This window comes from Nycticebus coucang, chromosome 18 (assembly GCF_027406575.1).
Source record: "Nycticebus coucang isolate mNycCou1 chromosome 18, mNycCou1.pri, whole genome shotgun sequence".
Lineage (NCBI taxonomy): Eukaryota > Metazoa > Chordata > Mammalia > Primates > Lorisidae > Nycticebus > Nycticebus coucang.
Genome location: NC_069797.1, coordinates 73469026 through 73488509, shown reverse-complemented (window position 1 = coordinate 73488509; position 19484 = coordinate 73469026). Strand labels below are relative to the sequence as shown.

The 19484-nt window shown below is 57.7% G+C and overlaps 1 protein-coding gene across 1 annotated transcript; it reads left to right on the top strand.

Moving 5' to 3' along the window:
• Positions 1-7167: 7167 nt before the first annotated feature.
• GRIN2C (glutamate ionotropic receptor NMDA type subunit 2C) lies at positions 7168-18237 on the top strand. The gene is made up of 12 exons (XM_053570357.1): positions 7168-7608; positions 9480-10078; positions 10387-10501; positions 11460-11671; positions 11849-12014; positions 12287-12440; positions 13503-13628; positions 13921-14150; positions 14508-14668; positions 15192-15379; positions 16190-16422; positions 16744-18237. Exons 1-12 carry the CDS (start codon positions 7210-7212, stop codon positions 17887-17889), a joined length of 3729 nt encoding a protein of 1242 aa, XP_053426332.1. The 5' UTR covers positions 7168-7209; the 3' UTR covers positions 17890-18237.
• The last annotated feature ends 1247 nt before the right edge of the window (positions 18238-19484 follow it).

The window sequence follows — 19484 nt, the reverse complement described above, 5'->3', positions numbered from 1 at the left end:
GTTTGGGAGCTAGGCCTGAGTCATTATCCACCCTCCCTTTATCAGTTTGGCCCTGCTGCTGGAGTGGCCAGCCTATCTTTAGTTCACACCGCGGGCACCCGGAACCGTGACCCCAGCCTGCCTGCTCTGGTGACCCCACTGCCTGCTGTCCTCCTTAGTTGGCCCCCAGTACAATCAAACCAGAAGAGAAAATGGGAACAAGGGGACTGGGCAGCAGCTTCCCCCTAGTCCCTCTGAGTGTTCCAGCTACTTATGGCTCTAGTCCTCCCTCTGTCCACTCCGGATGCCTTCTCTCTGACGGTTTTCAGCCAGATCCAAAAGCCTTTTAAAAATAGTGTCTCAATCAACTCGCTCTGCAGTGTACAAGGTGTATCGGTGCTCTTTTATGGCGGCCCCCAAGATGCTTTATAAACAGGGGGAACCTCGAAATTAACTAGCCCAAGGTCACGCAGCTCATGCTCTGTGGGCTTCAACCTAGGGCTCCGAGCAGGCTGGGGTTTTCTCGCGGCCACACTGGTCCCAAGTGTTGGGTCTGGGGACACGGTCCTAGAGAGGGGCCGGCAGGGAGGGGCGGGTCGGGCGGGGCGAAGGCGGCGGGCCCCGGCGGGGTGGGCCCTCGCGGGCGGCGGTGAGCGCTCCGCCACAGTTGGCTGGTAGCCCTCGGAGCCGGAGGCGCGGCGCTCAGCCCTGCCTGGGACAGAGCCGGGCGCCCAACGGGCCACGGAGGGGCGCAGGGAGCGGGGGCGGACCCGAGCCAGCCCGCCAGGCCGCCCTCCCTCCCCCGTCCCGCGGCGCCAGAGCTCAGGCGCCCGCCAAGCTACAACCGAACGCGCCAGCGAGCCGGGGCAGGGACACCGGGACATGCAGCGCGCGGAAGGCGGCCGGCGCGGGCTCTGGGCGCGGGCGCGGGCACAGCGCCCCTTCCCCCCGGTGAGTGGCGGGCGGCGGGCGGGGGGCGCCAACTTCACGGCTAACTTGAGGCTGGGCTCAGGCGCCGCGCGAGCAAGGACGGCGGAGACAGACGCGGGACACCAGGGGAGAGTCGGGCCCGCGCAGGACTCTCGGGCGCAGGGAGGGGGCTGCTGGGGACCCGGACCCTCGGACCCCGGCCTGGGGTTTGGACTCGGGCGGTGGGAGAGGAGGCGAGGAAGAGAGGCCAAGACAGAAGCGCAGCGGACGCGAGGGAAGGACGCCGGCGAAGCGCCCAAGATGTTCGTCCACAGGGTCGCCGAGCCCTCCTTCCGTGGCGAGTCGGCATCGCTGGGCAGCGGGCGACGCAGGGAGCCTGGGTGCTGGGTCCCCCAACTGTTGCTGCTGGAAGCCTCAGGGTGGGGAGCCGGGCTAGGGGCTGGGGTCACAGCTGGGTTCAACCACAGCGAAGGGTGCTGGAGAGGGCACGGAGTGAGAGGACTAAAGGGGCCTGTGGCAGCTTCTCCTGGTTCCCCCAGGGCTACTGAGAACCTGCTGCGCACCTGCCTTTACCCCCGACCCCTCCACCTCCCGTAAATCCCGGGTTCTTCCCCTCCAGCCTCCTTCTTCTGCCCCAGCGTTAACTCTCCCTTCCGTGGCCCCAGAGACTCAGAGTGGGCTTCTGGTGTGGTGGGATCTTCCAAATGCCCACCGGCACCCGACTCCGAGGCACAGAGGACGGGAGGGAAGGGTGGGCGAGGAAGGCGCTGGCCGCCGCTCCAGCCCGCTGCTCTGGTCTCTGGGGGGCTTCGCCCAGGATCCTCGACGGCTGGGAAGGGAAGCCCTGAGTATCCTATTTCGTGCTTCGGCCTAGGCGGGCAGGCGGGGACATACGGAGGCAAAGGCACCTAAGCAGCCTGAAAATCCCCAGGGATGCATCCCGCCACCCTTCCGAGGTCCTGCTGGATGATGCAGGCGGGACTGCCCGCCAGTCCCTGACGCTCACCCGATTCGTTCATCCTGTTTCACAGCCCTAGTCGCCTAACGGGACTTCTGGCTCAGTCCCTCAGCCTTCGGGTGGTGGTGCAGTTCTGGCTCATTCCCCTACCCTAGGCCACGGGAAAATGAAGGAAAGAAACTTATTTGGGGAGGGCGCCATTCCTCTGGCTGTTTCTAAGTCAGTCTAGTTCCTGGTGGTGCCAGTGGCCTTGAGCCTGTTCCCAAACGCCAAAGAATAAGAACGTGGAAGGGGCAGGTAGGCAGGAAACAGGATTCCTGGGTTCACTCCAGGCCCTAGGGCAGGCCTGGATTGATTCCCGACCCACAGCCCGCCTGCCAGGCCAGCTGTGCCATCCCCACCGCGGGGTTTGAGGTCGCGACCCAGCTTCGGGGAGTGCGGGTGGGGCCCCAGGAGCCGGGGACGCCGGCAGTGGGTAGCGCAAGGCTGGGGCGAGGGGCTCCGAGAGTGCGTGGTGCCCACTTTGGCCGCCAGGAGGCGTGGCGCGGGTCTCCGCGCCGGTAGTCGCCGCGGCCGCCGCCGCATCGCGAGTGTCCTTGAGCCGTGGGTGACAGTGGTTCTCGGTGCTCGCGCCCCTTTCTCCCGCGGGGGGGAGCCTGATGCCACGTTCCCTATGAATTATTTATCGCCGGCCTAAAAATACCCGAACTTCACAGCCCAAGTGTAAGAGATTCCTGCCCAGGGGAGGGGGCGGGGCGCCCCCGGGGGGCCCGGGCGGGATCAGCGGGGAGCCAGGGTAGTTAGTCTTGGAGGAGTGAGGATTCCGTGTCCCCACCAGTGGGAGCAAGATAGAGGGGCAGTCTTCTCCCCGGACACCTGGGTTCGGGTTTTGGTTGGGCAAAAGGGAGGGAAGGAAACCCGACAGCAAAGGTGGGCTGCTCAACCACAGCGCACTGGGTCCAGAAGGGCCGCTGGTGCGTGGGACTGGCTCCTGGGACCAAGTCTCCTGGTCTGGGAGGACAGCCGTCAGCACCTTGAGTGTGAGTGCGCATGTGTGCACCTCTATGTCAGGCAGCCTGCCTGAGGTGTGGGGAGCTGAGGGAAGAGAAGGGCCCTGAGTATGTGGTTGTCCCAGGCCCTTCCTTCAAGATGACGCTGAGAGTCCCAGAGGACTTACTATGGCCATCCTCTGCTGGGCTCTTTTGGGATCCCAGTGTTTGTGAAATATTAGTTTAACAGCTGTTTGTGGAAGGGTTGAGTCCCTGAATGGGTGGGCAAAAGACTCTAAGATGCCTGTGTCCCTGAGTGCCTCCTCGAATGGGCAGGTATGTGCCACAGGGTGGCATGGAGGTGGCCACTGCAAAGGCCCAGCACAGAGCTCCCAACCCGGCAGAGGAAGCAAGGAATGAGAAGGAGGGCAATGGGCCCAGCCGGAACACAGAACCTGTGTACAGAGCCTGACGGCTCAAGGCAGGTGCTCTCTAGGAGAGGGATTTAGGATGGTGCCTGAAGAACAGTACACTGTTGTCAGAAAAAGGGCATTCCAGCCTGGGGTCTAGCAGGAATAAAGGCTGGAAGATAGGACAAAGTAGGGCTGTTTAGCCATCGGACTGGCAGGGGTGTAGAGTCCACAGAGGGGAAGAGTGTAGGGGGCCCTGTCCATGGGACTAAGGTGTCTAGACTTCATTTGTGGGCACAGGGAGTAATTGTTTTGTTTGAGGAGGGGTGTAGTGGTCAGAGGAAAGTTCAGCAGCCCAGGGGGCAGACGGGGTGGGTAGATGAGAAGTGGGGAGTGTGGAGGCCAGGGGAAGGTGAGAGGGGAAATGGGACAGGGCAGGGTGGAGTCTGTCCCTCCTGTTTTTGTGATGTGGTTGGATGGGGTGCAATGATGAGGCTGGATTCTGAGGCTCCTTGGGACTTTTTGGAGCTCAGAGATTGACTGATTCTGGCCCCTCCCTCTGGAGGTATTCTGTGAACACTCCCCCATTTTAGTTCCCTTGGCTAAAGCCATAACCTACCTCAACTTCCCTGCCTCATCACCCCCAACCCAGGAGGACACCTCTTTATTGGAGAGAGCCTTTGGGGCAGTGCCCCTCTGGAGTTGAAGGAGGGCCTGGGCCCTTCATCCAGAGTCATGCCACACTAAAGAAAAAAACAAGTGAAATTAATTTTTTTTTTTTTTGAGACAGAGCCTCAAGCTGTCGCCCTGGGTAGAGTGTTGTAGTATCACAGCTCACAGCAACCTCCAGCTCCTGGGCTCAAGCAATTCTCTTGCCTCTGCCTCCCAAGTAGCTGGGACTACAGGCGCCCTTCACAAAGCCTGGCTGTTTTTTTTTTTTTTTTGGTTGCAGCCATCATTGTTGTTTGGTGGGCCTGGGCTGGATTCGAGCTGTGCCACATACACCAGCTCAGGTGTATGTGGCTGGCACCTTAGCCGCTTGAGCCACAGGCACCGAGGCAAGTGAAATTAATTTTAATAGCATGTTTTGTTTAACTTAATATATCCAGAATGTTATTATTTCAATGTGAAATCAATATATACTCTTAATGAGATCTTCTACATTCTTCTTTTCATACTGTCTTCAATATCCAGTGTGCATTTTACTCTGACAGCAGGCCTCATTTTGGGAGAGAGACATTTCCAGCATGCAGTGTTACATGTGACTGGTGGCTCCTGCATTGGACAGTGCTGATCTAGGCAGATGTGGTGGAAGGCTTGGGGCTTCCCAGAGGGCAGGAGATTTCTAGGGGCTGCAGGTGTGGCCAGAGACGAGCACACAAAGGCCTTGCAACGTAGCAGCAGTGCCCTTTGTGGTTGTGATTTGATATCCCCAATTGGTAGTGGGTGGGGCATGGTATGGCATGATATGGCTTAAGACCTTATTCCAGACTCAGACATGTCCCTGAACTGTCAGTTCTGTGCCAGTGACTTGAGGACCATACACATGAATACAGCGACATGAACACAGTATTCTCTCCTCTGCCCAAACTCCTGTCTGCTCAGCCTAAAATTGTACTGCCTGGCACTTTAGCTTCAAGCTCTGTTGTTAAGCTATGTCTTTTGGGAATTATAACACTTTAAGCTATTATCAGTCCCTTATACCTTCATGTGAATGAGCTCTAGATCCTTGGCTAAGAAAAGATCTTAGTGGGGGAGGGTGGGAGCTTAAGAGAGTATAGAAGCCAGGATATTAGTGGAAAGAAAAATAGGAAGTCCCAGGTGCTTAAAGAAGGCTGCTTGTTCTACAGATAAGAAAGAAAGAAAGAAAGAAAGAAAGAAAGAAAGAAAGAAAGAAAGAAAGAAAGAAAGAAAGAAAGAAAGAAAGAAAGAAAGAAAGAAAAGGGGGCGGCGCCTGTGGCTCAGCGGGTAGGGCGCCGGCCCCACATGCCGGGGGTGGTGGGTTCAAGCCCGGCCCCAGCCAAACTGCAACAACAACAACAACAAAAAAAAAATAGCCGGGCGTTGTGGCGGGCGCCTGTAATCCCAGCTACTTGGGAGGCTGAGGCGAGAGAATCGCCTAAGCCTAGGAGTTGGAGGTTGCTGTGAGCTGTGTGACGCCACGGCACTCTACCAAGGGCGATAAAGTGAGACTCTGTCTCTACAAAAAAAAAAAAAAAAAAAAGAAAGAAAGAAAAGAAAGGAAGGCTTGGCGCTTGTAGCTCAAGCAGCTAAGGTGCCAGCCACATACATGAGAGCTGGTGGATTTGAATCTAGCCTGGTCCTGCCAAACAACAATGACAACTACAACCAAAAAATAGCCAGGCATTGTGGCAGGTGCCTGTAGTCCAGCTACTTGGGAGGCCGAGGCAAGAGAATTGCCTAAGCCCAGGAGTTGGAGGTTGCTGTGAGCTGTGATGCCACGGCACACTTCCCAGGGCGACAGCTTGAGGCTCTGTCTCAAAAAAAAAAAGAAAAGAAAAGAAAAGAAAAAGAAACAGAAAGAAATTAGATTTTAGATGAAAGGAAGAGAGAAATTGGGTGGCAGGCAAAAGGAAGGCCCTATAAGAAAGTGTGGGGCCAACGTTTTGGGCCCCAGCCTTCACCTGTGTTTCGCATGCTTGGTTTCTGAGTGTTAGCAACTGCTGGACGTTGGTCTGCGTTTCTGTAGCAAAGATGTGCAGATCCTGTCGGGGACAGTGTGGGGTTGGAGGGGCAGGCCCACCCTGATCACCCTTTGGTTGTCTCCCATTCAGAAGTCTTATTAGGGATGTGATGAAGATGCAGGAAGTGACAATATTGTGGCTGACAGCCAGCTGGGAGGGACAGCTATCTCCACCAGTGGGCACAACTCAGGATTCACATTACCCTCGCTGCCTTGGCTCTTGGCCTTAATCCAAAGTAGTGACGTTTAGCAGGGATACACATCAGGCCTTGGGATTAGGTTAAAAAGATCCCACACACCAGTGAGGGCCTGGAGAGCTGCTTGTGTGTAAGATACTACGGAGTTTCAGGTGCTCCCAGCCCTGAACAAGTCATCATTGTCACATCCCTGCTGTGGAAGAGCAGCTGCTAGCTGAAGCCACGGAAGAATGGGTCATAGTGATGTTCAGTTCCCAAGAGGAGGGGCTCTGTGCCAGGCAGGACCACATGTAAGAGGGTTCTCAGGGCTGGCTTCATGGCAAGTAGGACACGCTGACTAGTAGTGTGGGCCCTGGTGAGAGACAGATGGAAGGTCCAGTTTAGGCTGTAGAGAGAACTGGGGTAGGACACAGGAGTGACACAGAGCTGCCTTCCTGCACCTGGCTGAGGGGCTGTTGCCTGTAGGATAAGGTTGCTAATAACAGCAAATAGCCTGTTACCTCATCAGAGCCCTCACACAGCTGTGAGACAGGTCTCATGACTAGGTCAGACAAGAAAATGTGGCTCAAGAGCGGCTAAGTAACTGGGAGAACTAGGACTTGAATGCAGGCCCATCTGACTCATACATGCACATGAACCCCAGATTAGCATTTCCAGCATACCTTCCCAGGGCAGAATCCAGATGGATGGATTTCAGGGGGGCTGGCCTTTTCACCCATGCATGCTGCTCAATAGTGGCATGGAGGGTCATGAACCCCTGTCATGGTCCCCCTGCCCCTGGTTCCCCAGCCCTTGCCCTTCTGGAATGCACTTGGGAGGCTCAGCTAATCTCTGTCTCTTTCTCTTTGTCTGTGTCTGTCTGTCTCCTCTCTCTCTGCTTCTCTTTGGGGAGAGAGGTTTTCCTCTCCTCCCTTTCATCTCTGGATCTGTGTCCCTCTGACTCTGCCTTTACCTCTTGTCTGTCTGTCCATCTGCCTCTCTCTAAGCCCCTGTCTCCCTCCTTGTGCCTGTCCTGCTCTCTTTTCAGGACCTTCCAGTGGATATGGGTGGGGCCCTGGGACCTGCCCTGCTGCTCACTTCACTGCTTGGTGCCTGGGCAGGGCCAGGCCCAGGGCAGGGCACACAAGCTATGACAGTGGCTGTGGTATTTGGCAGCTCCGGGCCATCACAGGCCCAGGCTCGTGCCCGCCTTACCCCCCAGAGCTTCCTGGACCTGCCCCTGGAGATCCAGCCACTCACCGTGGGAGTCAATAACACCAATCCCAGCAGCCTCTTCACCCAGATCTGTGGCCTCCTGGGTGCTGCCCGCGTCCACGGCATCGTCTTTGAGGACAACGTGGACACTGAGGCAGTAGCCCAGATCTTGGACTTCATCTCCTCCCAGACTCATGTGCCCATCCTCAGCATCAGCAGGGGCTCTGCTCTGGTCCTCACCCCCAAGGTGCTTGTCCAAATTGGTGTCCCCTTGTCCTTTGGGGCTGGGAGGGCCCAGGGAGCTGGGATTGGGCAGGACTACTGGGGTGGGGAGCAGAAGGTGTGACATGAGTAAGGGAGAGAAGGCTGTGGGACCAGAGTCCCTATGTTTTAGAAGAAAAACTTTCTGGGCTGCTTTTGAATGTGTCTGGATAAGGGGTGGGTGGATGGCAGCCCCCTCTGGCAGCGGGGGTCAGGCACCTAGCCGGCCTCCTCTCTGCTTCCCTCCTGGGTCAGGTTCCAGACCCTCTGGGCACTGGTAGTTCATGCATAGGGAGAGTACCCCAGGGGCAGGAGGGTGGCAGAAATGGCCCTGTCCTCATAGAGCTTGTAGTCTCTGGGGTGAGAACATCCTAAACACACATTCACCTGTGACTACAAACTGGGACAAGTGTTCTGAAGGGAAAATGTGGGATGCCACAAGGTAGTCTCAGGGGCCTCCATTTGGACAAGACACTGGGGAGAAGGTCTTTCAAGAATTCATGTCTGTCCTGAGACCTGGAGGCTAAGGAGGGTGGGCGGGGTGGGGGGGGGTTCCAAGCAGAGGAGCTCTGACCTGAAGGCACCTGGTGGGAAAGAGCCCGGTGCTTTTGAGGAACAGACAGAAGCCTGGAAGAGGAGGTGGGGTCCCGACCATCTGGGGAGATATTTGGGCTTTAATTACCCTGAGTAAGTGAGCAGCCAGGGCAGCTGTTGAGGGAAGAGACTGATCTGATTTGCCTTTACTTTATTAATTTTTATTATGGAGAATTTCAATTTCAAGCACACATAAAGGTATAATGAACCCCCCATCTGCCCAGACATCCTGTTATTCCATCCATAAATATTTCAGTATGTATCTGTGGCAGGTAAGGGCTTAAAAAAGTAAAACCACCATACATGATCATGTCTCAAAAATAATAAAAATTCCTTAACATCATCGAATATCCAGCCAGTGTTCACATTTCCCATTGTCTCAGAGCTGTCATAAATGTTTATTTTTAAGTCTGTTTGCTTGGATCTGGAGCCAAAGTAGGTCCACACTGGTGATTGCTTGCTGTGGCTTCTGAGTCCCTCTCAACCTCTGGCTCTTTCTCCGTCTCTTTAGTCTAGCTCTCTCTTTCCCTTGCAAAAAAAAAAAAAAAAATTTTTTTTTTTGAAGAAACTGGGTTGCTTGGCCTCAAGTTTTTAAAAAAGATTCTCTTTTTAGAAAGACTGGGACAGTGGCAGGGTGGAGACCACCAGTTAGGAGGGGCCTGCGCCAGCCCCGGTGCCAGCTGGCAGAGCCGTGGGCTTTGTGGTACCAGAGGGTGCAGAGGAGCAACTTTCCGGGGAGGATGGTGTTTCCCAGTCACCTGGGGACCCCAAATTAGCTCTGGGGCCAGTGGTTCTCCACTCTTGTGGTGCTTTCAAAAAATACATTGCACCTCTGAAATTCAGATTCAGGTGGTCTGGGGCAACGCTTCTCAAGCTGGAGGGCTCAAGGGTCACCTGAAGAGCTTGTTAGACAGAATCCAAATTCCAGGCGCCATCTCCAGAGAATCCGATCTAGAAGGCGAGGGGTGCGATCTGAGAACTTGCATTTCTATCAAGTGCCGGTGTGGTGCTGATACTGTGGATCTGCAGGCCAGCATGGTCGGGAGGGGGCCGGGAACGAGTATTTTTGAAGTCCTTCCAAGGTGATGATGCTGGGCAGCGGGGCCCAGGACCACGTCGGGGCAGGGGCTCCCGGGGGCCAGCCGGTAGGTACTGGCAAAAGGGCGTCTGGGGGTCGATTGCCGGACTGCTTAGGAAAGGTATCGGGGCGGGGCTTAGACCGCCCCGCCCCGGATCAGGCCCCGCCCTATCCCCGCCCCCCAGGAGCCGGGCTCCGCCTTCCTGCAGCTGGGTGTGTCTCTGGAGCAGCAGCTGCAGGTGCTGTTTAAGGTGCTGGAGGAGTACGACTGGAGTGCGTTCGCCGTCATCACCAGTCTGCACCCCGGCCACGCGCTTTTCCTGAAGGGCGTGCGCGCCGTGGCCGACGCCAGCCACCTGAGCTGGCGACTGCTGGACGTGCTCACGCTGGAGCTGGGCCCGGGCGGGCCGCGCTCGCGCACCCAGCGCCTACTGCGCCAGCTCGACGCGCCGGTGTTCGTGGCCTACTGCTCACGCGAGGAGGCCGAGGTGCTCTTCGCCGAGGCGGCGCAGGCAGGCTTGGTGGGGCCCGGCCACGTGTGGCTGGTGCCCAACCTGGCTCTGGGCAGCACCGACGCGCCCCCCGCCACCTTTCCCGTGGGCCTCATCAGCGTGGTCACTGAGAGCTGGCGCCTCAGCCTGCGCCAGAAGGTCCGCGACGGGGTGGCCATCCTGGCCATGGGTGCCCACGGCTACCGGCGCCAGTATGGATCTCTTCCTGCCGCTGCTGGGGACTGCCGCAGCCACCCTGGGCCTGTCAGCCCTGCCCGGGAGGCCTTCTACAGGTGGGCACCTGCCCGGAGCATGGAAGTGAGAGGTGGGGTCGCTTCAGTGCACCTGGTGGCAGTGAGCTTGGGCTTGCCCACCGCACCTTCTACTCAATGAGTGCCTGGGGCCGAGTTATCTCACCTCTGTGGGCCTTGGTGTCTTTGTGGCAAGGATCCTGGAGCCAATAAAGGGAAGCACTTCCAACACTAAATATGCAATGCTACCTGTTGGTGGCGGTAGTGAGGTAGAGGCCAGGGTGTCTGGACCTGGGCTTGGCCACAGGCAAGGGGTATGAGGACATCCTGGCTTCTCTCTCTTCTGGCAGGCACCTGCTGAATGTCACCTGGGAAGGCCGAGACTTCTCCTTCAGCCCTGCTGGGTACCTGGTCCAGCCCACCATGGTTGTGATCGCCCTCAATCGGCACCGCCTCTGGGAGATGGTGAGAAGGGGGTGAGCCCAGGGGCCCTCAGCTTCCTCCCATTTTGCCTCCAGCCCCTCTTGTGCCCACAGCTGAACAGAGTGCCCTTCTGTTTGTTATCCAAGCCCTCATCTTCTAGGTCTCAGCTGAAACCTCTCCACTGGGAAGCCTTCCAGGTGCCCCAGGGTGGGCATGGTGGCTCTGCTCTGGGCCCCCATAACACCCCAACTTCCCTCCCCTACAGAACTTACCACACATGCTTGTCATATGGCCCTGCCCCTGGAGGAAGAACCCAAATCTGTGCTGGCTAGACATGAAAACAGATAGATATGGAGAGATCAGTGCTTGAGTAGAAATGTATGCAAAACACTATGGGGTTAGAGATGAGGAACAGGACTTAGTTCTGTCTTCAAAGGAAGAAACTGGAGAATGTGTCATGGAAAGTGGGACATTTGAGCTGGGTTGTGAGGGTTGAGTAGGAGCCCACCAAAAGGGATGCTAGCCTGATGTACACAGAAGGGCAAAGGGTTTGGAGCATTTTAAAGTGATGTGGAGGATGTATTTGGGGATATGAAGACTGAGGAATTAGGGTGGGGTGAAGGGGGGACATTGAACTTAAGTGTGAAGGACTTTGAATGCTCAGCTAAAGATTTTCTGTCAAGGTCAGGGGGAACCAGCATGGGGAGACAGGGTCAGGTCTGGGCTTTAGGACCATTGCTATGGGTTGGCAGCAGTGAAGAGGCTGGCCAGAAGAGTGCAGGGACCCAAGGCTGGAGAGGGCCTCAGGGAGCCCTTCTGGCCTGTGATCATCCCTTGTCCTGACTGTCCTCCAAATGCTTCTGCTGCAGACACTACCCTGCCTGTCCTGTCCCCAGCATCCCTAGATGAGACAGGTGGATTCTTGGGCCCAGAGGTCCCACCTACAGGGTAGGGGTAGTAGGGCTGGAGGTCCTGGGCTGAGGCCAGTCACCCTCTACAGGTGGGGCGCTGGGACCATGGTGTCCTGTACATGAAGTACCCAGTGTGGCCTCGCTACAGTGCCTCCCTGCAGCCTGTGGTAGACAGCCGGCACCTGACAGTGGCCACGCTGGAAGAGCGGCCCTTTGTCATTGTGGAGAGCCCTGACCCTGGCACTGGTGGCTGTGTACCCAACACTGTGCCCTGTCGCAGGCAGAGCAACCACACCTTCAGGTCCGAGAGAACGCTCAGTGAGGCCCTGTGTGAGCTGGGGTGGTCAGGTGTTGTGTGTGTCTTACGCTTGGGGGGCTGCGGGGGGCCAGGCTGATAGGAGCTGCAGGGGCAGGGCTGCGCTGGGCTGGACTGAGACATGCTCTGACTCCTGGTGGTCTGTGGCGGTGGTGGCTATAGCAGCAGTGATGCACCCCCCTACACCAAGCTCTGCTGTAAGGGCTTCTGCATCGACATCCTTAAGAAGCTGGCCAAGGTGGTCAAGTTCTCCTATGACCTGTACCTGGTGACCAATGGCAAGCATGGCAAGAGGGTGCGCGGCGTGTGGAACGGCATGATCGGGGAGGTAGGCCTAGCCCTGAGATCCCTCCCCCACCACTGACCCTGCCCACCTGCTACCCAGGCTGCAGGAACCACTCAAGATATCACTTAGAGGGGGGGACTGGGCTGTCACCAATGATGGCCCCCAGAGTATCAGTACTGAAAGCTCAGCTCTGAGGACCCCAAGTGGGAACAACTGACCCAACAGTAGGTGGTAAGGGGTGCTGGGAGGTGACTGGGAAAGTGTTTCAGCCCTTGGGAGCCCTTCAACCCCGGTGTGACCCCCACTTCCCCCAGGTGTACTACAAGCGAGCAGACATGGCCATTGGCTCCCTCACCATCAACGAGGAGCGCTCTGAGATCGTGGACTTCTCTGTGCCCTTTGTGGAGACGGGCATCAGCGTGATGGTGGCTCGCAGCAATGGCACTGTCTCCCCCTCAGCCTTCCTGGGTGAGGCTCAGGGATGGCTCAGGACACTGAGGGGCTTAGGGGCTGGTGCAGAGTTGACTGGGAAAGGGAGTCAGGGCCCCTCAGAGGCCAAGTACAGCAGCCCTGAGTGTCTTGCTCCAGTCAAATGGAGAAAGAAGAAGTGATGTTGATGTTCAGTTCTGACCCTGAACTCAGATGTAGATGAAGGTAGTTGTAGGGCAGGGCACCATTGTGAGAGGCAGGAAACCAGGAGGGCAGGCTGGCCTCGGGATGTGCCATGGGCCAGGACAGTGGACAAGGGGAGAAGCTCTGTGGGGAGTCAAAGAGCCGATGGACTGTGGGACGAGGTGCTACTTTCTCACTGGTTGAGGAGCTCAGCACTTGCTGGGCAGTCTCCTGTGTCTGGCCCATGATAGGTGCTGGGGTCACCAGCCGTAGTCCTTGCCTCCTCAGAGTACATAGTCGGGGGCCAGGAGGGACTTGCAGTATGAGGAGGTCCAGAGAGCTGTGAGGACAGGCAAGGCTGTCCCAGCTCTACCCTTTCCTGCTGTGTAGCCTTGAGCAAGTCACTGAACCTCTCTGACCAGGTTCCTCAGCCACAGGGAAGAAAACAACCCCCACTTTATAGGATGCCCATCAAAGAAAAGTGCTCACGGCAGTAATGACTTCTTATGATATTGTCTGAGACCTTGGGTCAGTCTTTAGTTCCCTTGGTCTCAGTGTCTGCATTAGATGAGGAGTTAAGACTTGGCCTCAGAGGCTCTGAGGCTAGACAGAACAAATGACCAGACTGTCTTGCTGGGGGCAAGGGGAAGTGAAGTCAGAGGGAAGTGTCTCAAGATGGGGTGACCTGTACCTGTCTCAGAGCGAGGCCAGGGAGACCAGGAATGCTGGGGACCCTAACAGTTGGGGTCTCCCCTGGGGCTCTGCTCCTCTGAGAGGCAGAGGCACCCTTGGCTCAGTCCACGGCCCCTGGCTGGTGGATTACCCTGGCCACATGTACCTGCCTGTCCTCACCCAGAGCTTCTGGGCTGGTGTGAGGGGGCATGCTGAGGCCTCTGAGCTGCCTCCCTCTGTCCCCAGAGCCCTACAGTCCCGCTGTGTGGGTGATGATGTTTGTCATGTGCCTCACTGTGGTGGCTGTCACTGTCTTCATGTTCGAATACTTCAGCCCTGTCAGCTACAACCAGAACCTCACCAGAGGCAAGAGTAAGTTCTCCCCACGGCCCAGGAGGGGCAGGCCTGGGCAGCCCTGAGGGCTGGGCTCAGGGTCAAAGCCTCCTTCAGAGAACACCTTTGGGAGGTCCCTGGGCCTTGGACAGTGAGTGCTGGGGCTGATCTGATGAGAGACATGCATGGGGGAGCTGACTTGACCTGAGTAGGTATGGCCAAGGAGGGGTCCCCATCCAGGCCAGGGCAGGAGCTTTGGAGTCCAGTGGGCTGAGACCTGAGCCTTTTGTGGTGGACAAGAGGGGCCTCAGTGTCCATCCTCTGCCCCCAGAGTCTGGGGGCCCATCCTTCACCATTGGCAAGTCTGTGTGGCTGCTGTGGGCACTGGTCTTCAACAACTCGGTGCCCATCGAAAACCCCCGAGGCACCACCAGCAAGATCATGGTGCTGGTCTGGGCCTTCTTCGCCGTTATCTTCCTCGCCAGCTACACGGCCAACTTGGCTGCCTTCATGATCCAGGAGCAGTACATTGACACTGTGTCGGGCCTCAGTGACAAGAAGGTTCTGGGGCCACTGCTGGTAGAGGGTGGGGGGCACTGATGGTGGGAGTGCAGATGCAGGACAGCTGGAGTCTGGGGAATTTGAACTGGAGGCTGGCGCCTAAAGCAGGGGCAGGGCCTGATTATGGGGGAGTTTGGGGCCAGGGTAAGAGATAGCTCAAGTCCACCCACTGAGTGGCCTTGGGCAAGTTGCTCCCTGTTGTGGCCTCATTTTCTCTGTTTGGAAAACACAGGAGTGGCCTGGACAGTCTCAAGCCCCTTCAGCTGTGGCTGTGCAAGTCCACACTGTGGGCTGGGCTTTGGGGTACGGCTGTGATGCCTGCCAGGCAGGGTTCTGACTGCTGCTCTCTGCCTGCAGTTTCAGAGGCCTCAGGATCAGTATCCACCCTTCCGCTTTGGCACAGTGCCCAATGGCAGCACGGAGCGGAATATCCGCAGCAACTATCGTGACATGCACACTCACATGGTCAAGTTCAACCAGCGCTCGGTGGAGGACGCACTCACCAGCCTCAAGATAGGGTGGGTCGCCAGCCCTGCACCCAGCTCTGATTGACTCTACTCACGTGTCTCCCCAGTGACCAGCCTTAGCTCTATGCCTTCCTGAGAGAGCCAATGTGGGGACAGTGGGCATGGGCCATCCTACAGGACTCCTGGGGTGGGATGAGGAGGTCTTGGGGCAGAGAGGAGCTTGAAGCAAAAATGGAAGCCCACCATGTGTCCCAGACACAGCTGTGGCATTGACCAAAGTGCAGCCTTGGCTTGAGGTGGTTGTGACCTTCTCTGGGTCTTAGGGCCCTGGAGGGGGGGAGGGCAGGAAGGGTGTGTGTCCCTGTAGGCAGAGTGTCCTGGCCTCCGTGAGGAAGGGGATGAGAGGGGCTCTTGTTGCGTCCAGGACCCAAGAGAACTAGAGGAGGCTCCTTTCCCCACCCCTCCCAGTTGGTACCCACCAGGCTCATGTGGCTCAGACCCCTGTCAGGCCCAGGTTTGGTGCCTTTTCCCTCCCCATGTGGTCCCTGGCCCTGAGGGCTCAGCCTGTCCCCAGGAAGCTGGATGCTTTCATCTATGATGCTGCTGTCCTCAACTACATGGCGGGCAAGGATGAGGGCTGCAAGCTGGTCACCATCGGGTCTGGCAAGGTCTTTGCCACCACTGGCTACGGCATCGCCATGCAGAAGGAATCCCACTGGAAGCGGGCCATAGACTTGGCGCTCCTGCAGTTCTTGGGGGACGGTGGGTGTTGCCGCTGCTTGGGGTTGGCATGGGCAGTCCATGTTTATCAGCATCTCCTCCACCATTCTGAGTCCCAGGGCCTGAGGGCAGGGAGAGGTTGCTAGGAGTGAGAGGGGCAGCTGGATAGAGACCTGGGGAAGAGATGGGTTTGCTGGACCCAGAGCTGGGGAGTCCCTCAGGCCACACAATGGGGGCTGGACTCCTTTAATTTCTCCAGGGTCCCCCATCTCTTCCAGATGAGCTCCTCCTTTTCCCAGTATGGTCCCCCCATTTCCATCTTCCTTATGTGGGGTAGTGCCAAGAACCCTGCTTAGTCCCATATGTGAGTGGTCTAGCCCAGCCTGCCCCCAAACCCAGAGACCTTTGAGTTTAGAGGAGCACCATCCTTACTCCATGTAAGAGTTTGATTTCTCAGCACAATATAATAACAACAGCGACCATGGTGAGGGTACCTGGTCACCCAGGCCTTTAGTATGTGTGTGCCCAGCTCACACATGTGTATAGATGGCTATTAAGTATATGGTGACAGTTAAGTGAGGGAGGGAGTGAGTGAATGCTAAAATGTAAAGCCTCTACTGGGCAAGCCTCCACTGGAGGTGGGTAGATGGGGGGCCCAAGGCTGGTGTTGCCTTCCTTTCTTCTGCTCATTGACCCCCACCCAACTGTCCTGCCCCTGTTGGACTTGGTTCCTGTGTTGTCCATCGAGGAAGAAGGGGGTGGCCCCCTGGCCCCCTCTTTGCTACAGGCTCATGCTGGGCTTTGAGGGGGATTGTTTTGAGGGAGAGTTCCTGAGCCAGGTATGCCCTCCAGGAGAGACACAGAAACTGGAGACAGTGTGGCTCTCTGGGATCTGCCAGAATGAGAAAAACGAGGTGATGAGCAGCAAGCTGGACATCGACAACATGGCTGGCGTCTTCTACATGTTGCTCGTGGCCATGGGGCTGGCCCTGCTGGTCTTTGCCTGGGAGCACTTGGTCTACTGGAAGCTGCGGCACTCGGTGCCCCCCACATCCCAGCTGGACTTCCTGCTGGCTTTCAGTAGGGTGAGTGCCCACCCTCCCCACACAGGCTGCAGCTATAGGGCTACCAACCCAGATAAATCCATTTACAGAGTTAAAACCCAGCTCTGGAGAGGAGCAAAGCCCTCCTCCCACAGGCTGTGGGGTTGAGCCCTCCCAGTTACAGCTGGAGTGATCTGGAGATTGAGTTGCCCTGGGGAGCAATCCTTCCCTAAAGGAGTACCTGGTACAGAGGAGACCCTTCCCAAGTAGTTGCTTCGCTGATGCCTTGGGAGGGGCGGGGACAGTCCCTGATGGTTCCTAAGAGGAGGGAGCCCCTTACAGCTTGTTTTCTCTACCGCCTAGGGCATCTACAGCTGCTTCAACGGGGTGCAGAGCCTGGCCAGCCCCCCGCAGCCTCCCAGCCCAGACCTCACGGCCAGCTCGGCCCAGGCCAGCGTGCTCAAGATGCTGCAGGCGGCTCGTGACATGGTGACCACTGCGGGTGTGAGCAGTTCCCTGGACCGGGCCACGCGCACCATTGAGAATTGGGGCGGCAGCCGACGTGCACCCCCGCCGCCCTCCTGCCCAGCCTCTCAGCCTGGCCTCGACCCGCGTCCACCCACCCCCGGCCCGCCCCCTGAGCTGAGCCCCCAAAGCTGGGGACCGGCAGGTGAAGGTCGCGCCGCGCTGGTGCGCAGGGCCCCTCACCATCCAGGTCACCCTCCGACGTCCGGGCCACACCAGCCGGACGTCTCCCAGGTGTCGCGCCGGCCAACCTGGGAGGCGCGGTGGCGGGCGCGGGCCGGGTACTGCGGGCGGCATCTCTTGGCCTCAGAGCGGCGCGCGCTGCCAGAGCGCCCCCTGTCCCCCGCGCGCTGTCACTACAGTTCCTTCCCTCGAGCCGACCGATCCGGGCGCCCCTTCCTCCCTCTCTTCCTGGAGCCCCCGGAGTCGGAGGACCTGCCGCTACTCGGGCCAGAGCAGCTGGCCAGGCGGGAAGCCCTGCTGCGTGCGGCCTGGGCCCGGGGATCGCGCCCGCTCCACGCTTCCCTGCCCAGCTCTGTGGCGGAGGCCTTTACCCGGTCTAGCCCGGGGCCTGCCGTTTGCGCCAGTCCCTCCTGCGCCCACCCAGACAGCCGCCCGGCCTGCAGGCGCTTGGCGCAGGCGCAGTCGATGCGGCTGCCGTCCTACCGGGAGGTCTGCCTGGGGGGCGTGCTGGCAGGACCCCCAGCCTGGCAGCATGCGCAGCACGTCTGCCTGCACGCCCATACTCACCTGCCGCTTTGCTGGGGAGCTGTCTGCTCTCACCTCTCACCCTGTGCCAGTCATGGTCCCTGGCTCACTGGGGCCTGGGGGCCTGTGGGTCACAGGAACAGGACTTTGGGGTTGAGCACAGGCTACAGGGACAGTGGGGGGCTGGACGAGGTCAGCAGAGTAGCCTGTGGAACTCAAGGCTTCCTGGGACCCTGCCCCTGCAGGCGGGTCTCCAGCTTGGAGTCAGAAGTGTGAGGTGTTAGCCTCTCTGGTTCCTGGTTGGCTGGATTCTCTGGCTTCTACCATGATATCCCTGCCACGAGACTCCAGGGACAGATGATGTCTTCTATGGTCAGTTCAGTGACCTCAGCAGACTCAGGCCCTGGTTTGGGCTGGGCTCTGGCTGTCCCCTTACCATGCAAAGTCCTACCCACCCAGCTTGGAGTTACAGGGAACAGTGTGGGTCAGCCCCATGAGGGTCTCCCTGTCCTGATGTTAGGCAGTTCCTGGTCACACTGTGGTCTTGGTGTGGGGCATGGAACTGTGGAGGCTGGATTCTTGCTCCACCTGGCTGGAATTTTTTCTCATCTGAGCATTGGGACATTAAACCAACCTTTTACAACCCATTGGTCCAGGCTGTCTCATTTTGCATCATGGAGGGGGGACACCATTGTAAGCAACAGGGCATCATGGGAGTATCCCAGGCAGTAGGGTGTCTGCCTGTAGGGTGTCTGTCTTTGAGAGGGATGTGGGGAGGAAGTGAGGCTGAGAGAGGGCAGAGGACACTTGTTATTAGCACCACTCACCCTGGTCCTGGATGTGTCGGTGGACTCAGCACAGGGGCTCTGGTAGTTGATGGAGTTTGTTCCTCAGTGTCCTTGAAAAGGGAGGCTTGTGGGTGGCACCTGTGGCTCAGTGAGTAGGGCACCGACCCCATATACCTAAGTGTGGTGGGTTCAAACCCGACCCCAGCCAAATTGCCACAACAATAAAAAAAATAGTTGGGCCCCAGCTACTCGGGAGGCTGAGGCAAGAGAATCGCTTAAGCCCAGGAGTTGGAGGTTGCTGTGAGCTGTGTGAGGCCACGGCACTCTACGGAGGGCCATAAAGTGAGACTCTGTCTCTACAAAAAAAAAAATAGTCGGGCGTTGTGGTGGGTGCCTGTAGTCCTAGCTACTCGGAAGGCTGAGGCAGGAGAATCGCCTAAGCCCAGAAGTTGGAGGTTGCTGTTGAGTTGTGATGCCACAGCAGTCTACCAAGGGCGATAAAGTGAGACTCTGTCTCTACAAAAAAAAAACCCAACAACAACAAGGGAGGCTTGTGCCGGGGGCATGGCTGTCCTGCCCTGTCAGGGACCCTTGGGAACCTCAGTGTCATGGTGGAAAAGGCAGTGAAGGTCTGTTGTAGGAGTCTGAGCCCTCTGGCTGCATTGTCTCCATTGCTCACTTGGGAAGCTCAGAGCTGCTCGTGGGGCTCAGGAAGCATCACACAGGTGGATGCTGGGTCAGCCACGGCTCAGCCTTGTAGGTGCCAGGACTCCTTGGGTGGGACTGCTGCCTCAGTCCTCTGTCCTCCCTCTGGGGCTGCTAGCCCTGCCTCCTTTCTCTGTCACACATCCCTGGCTTTTGGACCACCTAAAAAGATGGCTTTTGCTTACAATTTTCAATTACATTTATCCCCCACCCCACATGACACTCAGAAGCAAGCAAGCCTGCATTATTCTATTCCTTCCAACAACACAGTGCGCTCTATTGATTCTGTTAGACCTTCTCTAACTGCCCAGGATGTAAAGTCTGAAGGCAGGGCAGCTCCCGATTCCATGTAATGGGAAGGGTCTGGGAGGGGCCCTG